Source organism: Fundulus heteroclitus, chromosome 1 (genome assembly GCF_011125445.2).
Source record: "Fundulus heteroclitus isolate FHET01 chromosome 1, MU-UCD_Fhet_4.1, whole genome shotgun sequence".
NCBI classification, from domain to species: domain Eukaryota; kingdom Metazoa; phylum Chordata; class Actinopteri; order Cyprinodontiformes; family Fundulidae; genus Fundulus; species Fundulus heteroclitus.
In genome coordinates this window covers 33,919,284-33,932,075 of record NC_046361.1, presented here as the reverse complement: position 1 = coordinate 33,932,075, position 12,792 = coordinate 33,919,284, and the positions used below count along the sequence as shown (strand labels likewise).

General features: G+C 42.2%; 1 protein-coding gene across 1 annotated transcript; it reads left to right on the top strand.

The window, feature by feature from the left end:
- Positions 1–237: 237 nt before the first annotated feature.
- Positions 238–12,787, top strand: LOC105935270 (lysine-specific demethylase 9-like). Its single transcript, XM_012875597.3, has 7 exons — positions 238–1,066; positions 3,370–4,037; positions 7,895–8,032; positions 9,162–9,304; positions 9,405–9,572; positions 9,671–9,779; positions 9,866–12,787. The coding sequence occupies exons 1-7, from the start codon at positions 238–240 to the stop codon at positions 10,376–10,378; spliced, it is 2,568 nt and encodes an 855-aa protein (XP_012731051.3). The 3' UTR covers positions 10,379–12,787.
- Positions 12,788–12,792: the final 5 nt, after the last annotated feature.

Sequence of the window (12,792 nt, the reverse complement as noted above, 5' to 3'; positions counted from 1 at the left end):
TCAAGGTTTTAATGAATGTTTGAATTGTAATGTTTTATTTATCTCAAAATATAATTTTAGTTTATCAGTTTGTTTGTTTTTATTTTAGTCTGTTTTTTGTAAGTGTTAAAATGCTCTTTATTTATAAACAGATTATTTTATTCTTATTTATGCTACATTTTTTGCCCTTTTTTTCCCCACTGACGTTTCACCTTTCGCCGCCTGACATATTCTGTGGAGAGTGAAGCGCTCCCTCTTATGGCTCGGTGTGATAATATTTACCATGACGTCAGCAGAGCGGAGTTGAGTGCGTGCGATTCAGCACGCAGTCGCTGCAAGTTCAACTCCAACTCCCAAAAAGCCCTGCGAGACCTACGAACTACACTAACCACAATTCAAGGCGTACGCATGCGCAGCATCTTCAAAATGGTCCCCGTTGACTCCAAATGCTCGGCACGAGAACTACAAATTGTCGCGGACATGCGTAGTACGAGCCCCGAGCCCTTTAAACATACCGTACGTGCAAAGATGGCAGCCCAAGTCGACTTGCTCCGTGCGAAAGTGAACGATGAACGGATGAGGGACAGCTTTGACAGATTCATCAAAGAGAAGAAGAAGAAAAAGAAACGGGATTTGTCGCCGTCAGCCGACAAAAGAGAAAGATGTGAGAAAGACGCGAAGAAGGTGAAGCTCCACCACCACCACCATCATCACAACCAGCAGCAGCAGCAGCACATCCAGCAGCAACACGCCGAGAACAGGAGCCACCAACCGCATCGGCTGCAGCAGAACCCCAAAGCCCAGCACTTCAGCTCGGATAAACACGTCCTGCACATCCAGCAGCAGCAGCATCTCCATCACAGTCTCACTAACGGTGCCAAGAAGAGCCTGCAGCCCGCTTTCCCGGCGCAGAAGCGAGCCGTGCCTGCCCAGCCACCTGCGCTCTTCACTTTCACGCCCCTCAAAGTGGTGAAGGCCCAGCCGCAGGAGCTCAAAGACAAGCACCGGGAGAAGGAGCACAAGCTGAAGCTGAAGAAGGAGAACTCGGAGGCTAACGTGACGCATCCCGAACTGAAGAAGAAAAAAGGTGAGTTTATGATCGGAGATTTCTTATTTCACCTTAGGATATTACCCGAGCCGTTTATGAATGTTAAAGGGCCAGCAGCAGCTGCAGCATGTCGGTAGTAAACCAGTGTTTTAGCTGCCTTTGTTTATGACCAGCCCTATTTTATAAATCATGAGGATGTTTAAGTGTTGCAGGTTTCACAAGTTCAGATTTAATATATTCTTTAGTGACCTTTTTAAATTAGGTTTTGCTTTCAATGAATAAATTCATAATTTTATCCACTAGCCTGTGCTGGCTTTTAATTTAAATTTGTATTGCTTTCCATAGCTGGCTACAAAAATGTTTGTTTCTGTCAATTACTAAGATATTTTTATTAGCTTGGTCTTTAATTTTACTTTTTAATCTTTTTTTTTTGTTAATTTAGAAATGTTTACAACAGCATTTATTTATGTTTCTTTTTTTTATGTCACATTTGTATTTGGTTAGTGTTCAGACAATTTAGCTTTTCATTCTGAAATTATTCACTGATTCCAGGACGTAGACTATTTCTAGTATTTTCTCTGTGATAATCCTGTTTAAAGCACTGACAGATACAAACTTATTTTTGGGGCCTAACTTCTGTTGCACATGTTTTCACTTGGCAGTGTGGCAGGCCCTATTTTAACTTCAGGAGAGAGTTTGTAGGGCATAAAGTCACAGGAAATGTACTATCTGACTTTAATTTTCTTCTAAAATTGCAGACATGTGTATACTGAGTTTTTTTTTTTTTTTGTTATTGTTGTTGTGGGACCTGGTCTCTACAAATATTTAAACTGGGTAGCTGTAAAATTTATATAACATGCAACATGTTTTTCTAGCCTTGCTTGTTTAAGGAAAGCTGTACATGCTGATGTAAAAAGAAGTGCAAAAAAGACCTTTCTGATTTCAGAAAGAAAAGGACATTGCGAGGTTGTTGTTGACCACTGTTGTGGTGAATATTGATTGCAATTAAACCACATTTTCCTCATTCTTCTGTTTCAATCACCTTGATGTTCGTCCCAACCTCCCAGACCTTCAGCTTCAGACCCAGATCAGATCTGGGCATAAAAGACAGTGAAAGTCCCTCCAACGGCTGGTTTATAGTGCTGAAAAGCAGAGTTTCGGTGCTTGGTGCAGGAATTATTATAATCTTCCAAATATTGGATCCAATCAGTCCTTTGCGATTGCAAATTGTGTGATTCGAATTACAATTTTGATTGACTGATTCACTAACTTGCCAAACAATCTTTATCTGCAACAACGTGGCTCTTCTGTATAACCTTTTCAGTCTCACACATCTTTGTTTTCTCGGCGTACGTCTGCACGCAGGCGTCCTTCGGTCGCCGCTCTTTATGTACGTTAAGGTCGGAAAGTTTAGCTGAACGGCGCTGCGGCTCGACTGTTTGCTTATTCAGGTGTTCTGCTGTAGATTCACTGCTGGGTTTAGTATCTTATTCCTGTTGATGAGCAAATAAGATCTAGAGATGCAGCGATCAGGCTTTTCCTGGTAAAAAAAAATGATGACTTGATTGTTGCTTTTGTCTTTTTTATTTCCTCTGAGGAACGATGATATGAAGGATAAAAAAGACGCTGCGTCGATTCCTGATTGACCTAGTAGTTTTATGAAGGAATTTAAAGATCAAATCTTGGATCCTGAACAGTTACGTTATTTTTTTTTTGTATCATGGAAAAGTGCCTGAACCCAGATGTTCCTGGTTAAAAGTTGTGGTTATTCTTTTGCTGCTTCGTGTAATAAATGTAGAGGAAAAAAAAGGTCAGATTGTTCAGTTTGACCTCTCGATCACTGATCAGAGCCGATCAAAGAAAAATTATTTGTTTCTGATCTTTGTCCCGTTTATTGGAGCAGGAAAGTTAACAAGCTACATGCAAGGATGTAAGTGAAAATCCCTCCTGCCCAATGATACACTTCAAATTGTTTAAAAAAGGGAAATAAAACCCTTTCAATGTTGAGAGGAAGCAATAACTACTTTTTAAAAGCTGCTCCCGACCAGAAAACTGCTAAATAATTTCTTTAGAGGTTGTCACACTAATGACGATCAGCTAATTAGAATATATGTTTGTTATATCATTGTACCTCCAACATGGAAGCAGTTAATTAGGATATTCTCACATGTTCTTTCTTCTGTTTGGGTTGGTTCCATTTCCTATTTTCTTGTTGATTTTAAGTGCAACTTTAAGATCCTGTGATGTTCCTCAAATTCATTGTTTTTGTGGTTTCATAGTCAGATTTCACATCTTTTCAGCAACAAAAAAGTAAACATTTTTTTTCTCTTGTGTATTTTCAGAGTTGATACCCAACAATGAAAATGGAAAGTCTCTAACATTAGAGGAATATCTTCTGAAGAAGAAAAAAAAGAAGAAGAAGCACCGCGACGACGACCACGGTGCCAAGAAGGTCCGACATGTGCACACCAAAGCGGTTCAGACTGTATGCGCTGGGCTTGGAGCTGATCTCACGGTCCTCGTCAACCCCGAAGCTCCTCCGCCCGCCGCAATAAAGCAAGAAAGCGCCCGGCATCCTGGCAGAGAACCTGTCGACAACTGCCCACCTTACCTCCAAGCCCTCAAAATGGGCCACGCCCCTTTCCTCTCGCATCAGGACCACTACATCCGCAGCTCCTGCCTACAGACTGGTACCAGATATGGACGCTTAATTCACGAGGAGAAGCAGCCCAACGGCGGCGGATCTGTGCTGCACGCCTACGCCGACGAGCTGGCGTGCCTCAGTCCGGCTGAGATGGAGGGCTTCGCCCGGGAGTTCCTGGAGCTGACCTTTGCTGAGAAGCCCAAAGGCGCTGCAGTCTACGCCTTGACGGTGATCCACGGGGCCGCTTCGTACCTGCCCGACTTCTTGGACTACTTTGCCTTCAATTTCCCCAACACACCCGTCAAAATGGAAATACTGGGCAAGAAAGACATTGAGACCACCACTATTAGCAACTTCCACGCTCAGGTATGTGGAATGGGGGCAATGTTATTGTGGTTTCAAAACAACCCGGCTTTAATTTTAAAGGCCTGATCTTAAAAGTGCCGATTGGGTGTACTGAACGGGAACAATGTAAAGTCTGAAATCCTGTCCTGTACTATCTGATTGATGAATGATGCTGTGCTATCACTATAAGCTAACGCTATGACAATGGTCTTTGAGAGTGCGGTGAAAAGGTAGGTAAATGTATCTGCAACAGTGAAGTAGTAAAATTTCCCGGACGACATAATCTAATGCTATCTATTTAAATATTAGCTTAATGGACACAGACAGCCCAATGACTGTGTGCTGTCGATCTGAGCTCCACCGTCGAGTCGTGCTCCCACTCATATCAATGAGCTGACTGCTCGATTGGCTATTAAATTAGCTATTAAACAAACCACTGCAACCCCCACCCCCAGTTACTCCACTTTTTAAATTTAAGCTGTTGGAGGCTAATGTGGCAAATTATAACACAAGTTATAGAGTCTGATGAAAAAGGGGGAAAAGGGACCTCTGGGAAGGCTTAGTTCTGCACTGTGTTCCTGGCTTCCAGCAGTGTTGCCAGGTCTGCTTATTATCAGCGACTTTGGGCTTGTTGATTTATACTGTTTACAAGCATCTTTGTATTACAGCGCGCTGGGTTGTTTGTTTTTTATAGAGCTGGTCGCTCTATAAAGTTGATACCCAACAAGGCTTCCATTGCCGTGTAAAAATTAACATTAAAAAGTAACAATCCCCTCAAACACGTAGGGCTGCACATGTTTCTCATTCGACATGTTTGTCCGTGCAACACCTTTTGTCTGAAGGCATTTGGCACAGACTGACAGCTAGCGTTAGCTTCCTTTAAGTCCCTTGTCTTATCTTTTTTTTCCTGTTTTTCCAAACAAGGAAATGATACTTAGATGATGTATTTCTCTTTTTGTCATCTCTTAACCAAAAATGTCTTCTGTCATAACCATCCCTTCAAAAAAATGTTGCTGCAGTATCTAAAATGCTATCGAATATTTTTAATATAATCAGTGTCGAATTTGAAATTTTAGTATTGTGACGACAAATCCAGCCTGTCTCGCAACTTGCACCAGGGCTTTATGAAAATCTTTGGCATTTCCTGTTCATCTGCCTCATAGCCGAAATACCTTCAAACAACAACTTTAGCTGTTTCTTCGAAAAGTGGGTAACAGCGTCTCCAACTTTGACGTACTCGCCATGGTTGTTGGAAACAGCTGGATTAGTTTGGTAAGCATGTTAACCAATTAAAGTTAGAGATGCAAACGAAGCAGTATGTCAACAGATGTTTGATACTGACAGAAAACTAAGACAAAAATGTAAATTAAATAAATAAAACTCTATTTGGAGCCCTGCAGCGAAAAATGCATCATAAAACGCATGAGGATCTCCATAAGATTAATTAGAATTTATTTAAATCTTTTTACTTTTGAGGTGTTTAGATTTTCTAGCGCTAATATCTGGGTATATTTGCCCTTTAAAGAGAGTAAGTAGGACAGTTTGCAGGGTTTTTTCTTCATGCAGGGAAAGTTTGATGATTTCACTCACTGGAAACTCCTGTTTGATGTAAGGGCTCTAAAAGCCGGGTGATTAATGATGATTCTGTGACGCTGTTACTAATATTTCCCTCAATGATCTGACTGCTCTGGATAGAAAACATCCGCATGGAATATTTTCTCTACGCACTTTTAACAACCCAGTGCTCGTGTACGGATAACTAAACGTGCGACACATGCTGTGGTCTGCAGCATTACTGGCAGGTAAACGTGGGCGTATTAGAAAATCCATTACCACAGGTTTTTAATACAGAAAGTGGAGTTTCTGGCAGGTGGAGAGTTGCTTAAAGAGTTGACAGATGACTCAATAGTTGATGCTGTTTTGGTTTTGCTCAACCGGGACAACAAAAAAGGACGGTGAAGTATGGACGGTTCTGTTTGGACCGTCCACCCCAAGTGGATTGTTGGGGTTGACCTCGGTAAATGGGGGAGATACTGGAAACATCACTTGCTGGTGGAGCGCACGCTCCTGCAGGAGGAGGATGTTCCGAGTACGCAGTGGCAGTACAGCACGGGTGTCAAACTCATTTCTACACTGGGCCCCTTTGGCATCATGAAGTCATCAAAAGGGTCGTTTGCACCTGTATAGATGACAGTTTTGATTTCATAATTTCATTTCAGTTCACATTAAAATGTAAAAAAAAAAAAAAAAAAGTCACAATGATGTAAAATCAGCACCCTTAGGTCCAATTTAAACAGTTTATGTTAAAAAAAAAAGTTTATATTTGGGGTGAATTACACTTTAGACTCATCAGTCTGTATCACTTTTTCCTCTTCTTGGACATTTCGGGGTTGTTTTAATTAGTGTTGCGCCGATGCCATTTTTTTGGCCCCAATACCCGATACAGATTCCATCTGTTTGAAATTGATGCGTGCGTATATATGAAGATCTGCGTACTATTTAGGGTAGTAGAACTTTGTATTGCCTACCTGGAATGGGTGACAATAGTTGAATAAACTTTTGGCTCTCAAGGCCAAAATAGTGCAACATTCGTGAAATTATAACATGTATAACTAAATCGTAGTGCAACAGTAAGACAGTAAAATTACATTAATAATTGAATCATTTCTTTTAAACCCTGAGTTTTGGCTCTCAAATGCCAAAATAGTGCAGCTTTCATGAACTTATATAACATGTATAATACTAGTCTGGAGAGAGAAGGCTGCGTTGAAGTGACACAAACATCAAAATTGTATCCGTGCCCTATTTGTTGGTACTCGCTGATACCGATACCACCATTTTAGTGCTGGGGCCCCGTCTGATACTGGTATTGGTATCGGTGCAAAAAGCTGACATCTAGTGGCAAGATGCCGTCACTACACAGTAAAAAAAGAAAGACATTCGCCAGAGAAGGCACAGTTTTTATCCACTTTAAAAGGATATATGCCACTACTTTATGACACGATATGCCTTTTTTGAGTCTTGAGGGGCATATAAATTGCCTTGACGGGCCGGATTCTGCCCCCGGGCCTTGAGTTTCACACGTGCAGTAGAGTGTAGGGTGGTAGGCTGGAAAACCCTCACCTGTCCTGTCGAAGTAGGATTTAGGGGACTCAAATGTTTGTCTGACCCGTGACATGGGATGCACAGGAGCAAGCGTGTTGGAAAATTATCAAAAATGTGGCTGAGGGGGCGAAGGCATTTTGTGGCCATGACTAAGGAGGAATATAAGGATCGGGGGGCTGAACAGTAATTAGGGCATCAGCAGGGGGTTTTAGAAAGTTTAGAAAGAAACCTCTGCCATCGCTCTGCCACCACATGATGTGCTAAGCTTAAAGGAGTGAGACATCTGAGGGCTGGTTCCCAGCTGAAGACCTGTTCGTGCCCGCAAAGGTGTTTCAGGCAGCACACCTGAAAAGGCTCTGGTGGACGGGCGCCAGGCAGCAATGGCCAGCAGATGGACTGTCAGCTTTTATATTATATCATAGCATACGCTGTATCTGCTCAGTGCAGCAGCTATTATCTGTTCAATACTAAATCTGTAAAAAATTAAAAGGATTTTATGATGAGAAACAAAAAGTGAATTTATTTATAATGATTGGCCTTATTGTGAAAAGATGGTAGTTCATGTGTTCAACCAAGAACATAATAAAAAACATGGTAATAAATATTGAAAATAAACATAGAATAGTAGACGTAATACAGTGTATGAAAAATCCCATTTGACTGAGCAGCACATACCCTCTTTTATCATTCAAATATAAAAAATATATGTTTAGCTTGCAGTTAAATAGCTTGTAGCAACTTAAAGGTTTCTTCCTTCTTTTCTTTTTCCCCAGGTGAGCCGGACTTACTGTTCAGGAACGTACCGAGCTGGACCCATGAGGCAGATCAGCCTGGTCGGAGCCGTGGACGAAGAAGTCGGAGACTATTTCCCAGAGTTCTTAGACATGCTGGAAGAATCTCCGTTTCTCAAGGTCTGAGCAAGATTTGCTTTAATGAAGGGTAGCCCATCAGTCCACAGATAACTCTAGCTTGGTATTCTAAACCTAGGAGGAAAGGCATCGATGTTTTTGGCTAAAGGAAAAACAAAAATGAAGTGACCTATAGTGTCAAAGCAACATGTCTCATCTTAAAGACATGGAAAAACAGGGGAAATGCCATTTCTTATCTGTTAAACATGAGTTTTCTGTTTTTATTCAGAATGTTTGCTTCAATTTGATGTTGTACCTTGGAAAAATATTAATTCAGTTCAGTTTATAATTCCAATTCACAATGCATGTCTTCTTAAAACACTTTACAAAGTCAATTCTATTGAATTATACAGACAGATTGGTTACAATGTTTTCTAGCTAAGGAAACCAAGCAGGCTGTTCTTGGTTTCATTGACTGCAAAACACACCGTCTATAACTTGTGGGTCCACAATACTTTAGGCAGCTAGTACCGGTTGAAATCAGATTACGTTTTGCTATTTAAAATGTTTTTTCGCTTCATTTGTTGATGGTTCATTTGGGACAAACAACCTCAGCTGGGTCTCGGAAAGCCCGAGACCAGCCGGTCAACTTCTTTAAATTTTTTAAATATAAAAAGCAGTTTTTTTTCTGTAGCTGCAGTTGGATCAGGTGTAGAAGCAGAGATGGAGCAGCAGGCGAAAAGGACTTGAGTTGAAATTGAGAAAACACCATGAGACTGAAAAATAAGCCTATGTGGCGTTTCATCACAGAAAGGAATTAACTTTAAGAGGGAAATGTCTGTAACAACTCTGCCAGGAGAGGGAGACATTTTATGTTTCATCATCATGAAACAGCCTGATAAACTGCAGATAGATTATGAAATTTTTCAATTAGCATACTTACTGCATATAACCTGATCATTTTACACTAAGGGGTTCGGGTAGCAAATCCTAGAAAATCCGTCTTTGCAACACTAAATGCTGTTCAATATGTGCTTTTTGTCACTAAATTCATCACATGTTGGCTTCAAGTTAGTTTTAGACCAAACACTTCATTCTATTCTGAATATTAATCCAATATTCTGCCATAGTTTGTCGTCCTTTCTCTGACCCATGGCCATTTAAACGGGTTATCTGTGAACGCTTTCTGCAGATGACCCTGCCTTGGGGGACCCTTTCCAGTCTGAAGCTCGACTGTCGCTCCCAGAGTGACGACGGACCGATCATGTGGGTCCGACCGGGAGAGCAAATGGTGCCTACGGCTGACATGCCCAAGTCTCCCTTCAAGCGTCGCAGGTAAGAGTTTAGGCAAGCAAAGAAAAGTTTGGGCAAGACATTTGGGCAAAACTGGGGAATAAAACCACAACTCATCCGCTTGGCCTTTATTTCTTTTTAGGTCTATGAATGAAATAAAAAATCTGCACTACCTGCCAAGGGCCAGTGAACCCAGAGAGGTTCTGTTCGAGGACCGGACCAAGGCCCACGCGGATCACGTAGGCCAGAGTTTCGATTGGCAGAGCACAGCCGCCGTGGGGGTCCTGAAGGCGGTTCACTTTGGAGACGGGTACGTTCCCTTGAAGCACGTTCAGATATGCAGCGCCTCTGCTGACCCCCCAGCGTATGAACAGGTTGTATTTATGTTTTTACGAAACCTCTTTTAAGGGATGTCCGTCCTCGGGTTACCAAGGATGTGGTGTGTTTTGATGCTGGAGACTTTAACGAGGTGGTCCAGAGGCTGCAGCTGGATCTGTATGAGCCTCCAGTTTCTCAGGTAAGAAGCTCAGATTTCATTTTAAAATGACCTTTGTTTTTGTTTTTTTGTATTTTCACTCCTATGAATTTGTTATCTTGGCGCAGTGTGTCCAGTGGGTGGATGACGCCAAGCTGAATCAGCTGAGGAGGGAAGGCGTGCGCTACATCCGGGCGCAGCTCTGCGACGACGACATTTACTTCATCCCCAGGAACGTCATCCACCAGTTCAAGACGGTGTCTGCCGTCTGCAGCCTGGCCTGGCACATCCGCCTCAAACAGTACCACTCAACGGACGACAAGGAGGAGCAGCAGCCCAAGGATCTGAGCCCCACCTCAGGGCGAGTCTCCTTTTCCTCCCCCGCCCGACCAGATTCCACCCTCACCCCCTGCTCGCGACGGCAGCCGGACGGCGTCCACGGCGGCGTGGCCAAGACCGAGGAGCCGGAGTTCCAGAGGCCGGCGACGCCTTCCAGGGAGCCTCAGCCGGCGCCCCCTCAGCCCACCAAATCTGCTCACCTCCCCCACCTTTACGCCACCGCGGTGCGCTCTGGGTGCACACCGTCGAAGGAGCCCTCGCTGCCAAAGGCTAACGGCCACGCCACAGACATCCCTAAATGATCCAGCCTGGCAGCCCTTCTTCCTGCCCGCCGCGGCACGGAGGATTTTAAAGAATTTTAGACTAAATTTGACATCTGGTTCAATCAGGAAGCTTTTCACCATAAATTATTCTTCATTTTTTTTTTTTTAAATCTCAGAATATTGGTGTGTTTTTGTCTTGTTTTTTTTCTTTTTAACCTACTGTAATGTTATTGTTTATTGGGACAGAATAATATATATTTAGTTATCGGATGTAAAGAATCGTATTATTTTTAAACTGACATTGTAAACTGCCACCCGTGCTGTTTGAGAAACTTTTTTTTGTTTGTTTTTTTTTTCTTATTTCACGGTGAAGTTGACTCTAAAACCTAATTAATCTTTTAACATGGTTTCATTCTTATGAACAGCACTTCTCCAGCAGCGTGACCCTTTTTTATGTGGTAATTTTTAAAGTCTGAACCTTATGAAGTTATTTTGTACCCCCAGGGTCCTGGCAGCTGTGTGCAGTGATACAAATGTGATATTCATGCTTAGTTGGGCCCACTTTACAACAGATTAACATTAAAATGGATGTTCTCCACCTTGGAGATACCAGGAAGCATATCTGGGTACAGGCCGCCCTGTTGGTAACAGGTTAAATCGCTTGCGCTTCATCTAGTTTGACGACGCCAAAGTGCTTTACTCTACAGTCATCACACCCTGACGGTGGTAAGCTATGTTAGTAGCTGATAGAAATGAGGCTGCCATTTATCAGCGCTACCGGGCCCTCCAAACACCGGTTAAATGTCTTGCCCAAGGATACAACTGAGACGATCAACGCCGCAACCCGGCAATGGCAGGACGAACTGCCTAACTCCTGCGTCACTGTCGCCCCTAGCATATCATGGCGTGTAGCCAGACTAATCATGCTCAGTGTAATTATTTGCACTACTTTCACTATCCACATAGTATTCTACTCTGTTCTGGCCTCAATAAAAAGGCATAAGTCCAAAATTGTCAAAATTAGCATCTAAACCAGCTGTGGAGAAGCGCCCACGCCTCCAAATTGCCCATATGGACTTGTTGTTTAGATACTGATGGAGGTTTCCATAGTTGTTGTTTTTTTTTAGGGTGCAATAAGGATGCAACACAAATTTCTAAAGAGAAGTAGTCCCGGAATTGTATTTAGAGAAGAGCAGGAAGTAAACGAGCTGGCAGTGGCTCATAAATTAATCTTAATTTGTTGCGTGACTGAGAATAGAGGGAGTATTTACCAAGAGACTGTCCCGACAGCAAGGCTGCAAATCATAGTGAAGGTGCAGAAGCCTCCCAAATAGGGAGGTACCAAAATTAGATTTTTTTTATTTGATTCAACGCCATGGTGTAGATTTCATATTTGTGGATGAAACCTGCCTCAGGGCGTTGCTTTGACTTCAAACTGAGTTGAGGTTTTCCAGACTTGCTGCGGTTTAACGATCAAAGTTTCGCTGAGATCCTGAATCTTAATCCGCTGTGAAGAGGGCCCAAGGTATTAAGATGATTACCCCCCCACCCCCACCACCCCCTTTTAAAGGCTACATGCAATTATTTTAATAAACTTGAAGCACTTAAATCTTGTTTTTCCAGCTAATCGTTCGAGTTCCTGATTCAAACTGTGTCTCATATGTGAATTTTTTTCCCCCCATTTGTACCATTTTTGATATTTATTTCCTCCAGATTGATTTTGAGCGGGCTCTGATTCCTGATCCTGCATCTCGAGCACCTTTTCAAATCACAAAGGAACTGCAAAAGTTGCACTTAGCAATAATATTCTAACTCATGTCTTCGTGTTTTAGAAGGAAATCGTTGTATGACAGTCTGTGGTTATTGCTGAATTAATGAGAATGTTGTGATGGTTTTATTTTTTCATTAAAATCCTTTATAACCTTTTAGGTTTAGCAGGTAGGTTTCACTAGGTGGAGCGGACGGCTTTAGGTCGTTTTGGGAACATTTTGGAGGATGAAGTCTGCTAGACATGATGCTCCCAAACATCCAGATTAGATTGAGGCCTTTAGTTTCTTGTCTTCAGAGTGATGTTTAGAAGGCAGGAAGTGATGTCGTGCTTCTTTTGCTCTGACTGCGTCTCAGTGCCTTTTTTGCGGTGCATGGTTAGCCAAACTTCACACCGAACGCTTCTGTTTTTTGATGACTGAAATGAGGGGAACAAAACCCACCTTTCATGCCACCTGGTAGCAAATATACACATTATAGTTTGTTTGAAAGGTTTTCCTTTCACGATAAGCAGAATGGATTTTCCGCTATGTAAATATGGCTTCCATGTAGTCTTAACTTCTGTTATTAATGTTGTAGCTCTTCTTTTGTGAAGATTTCTTTTTTTATTGCATATTTTTTTCCTAACTTATTGTCTTCACATGTTACTAAGTAGGATCCAGACGCTAGTCACCAGTGCAACCCGG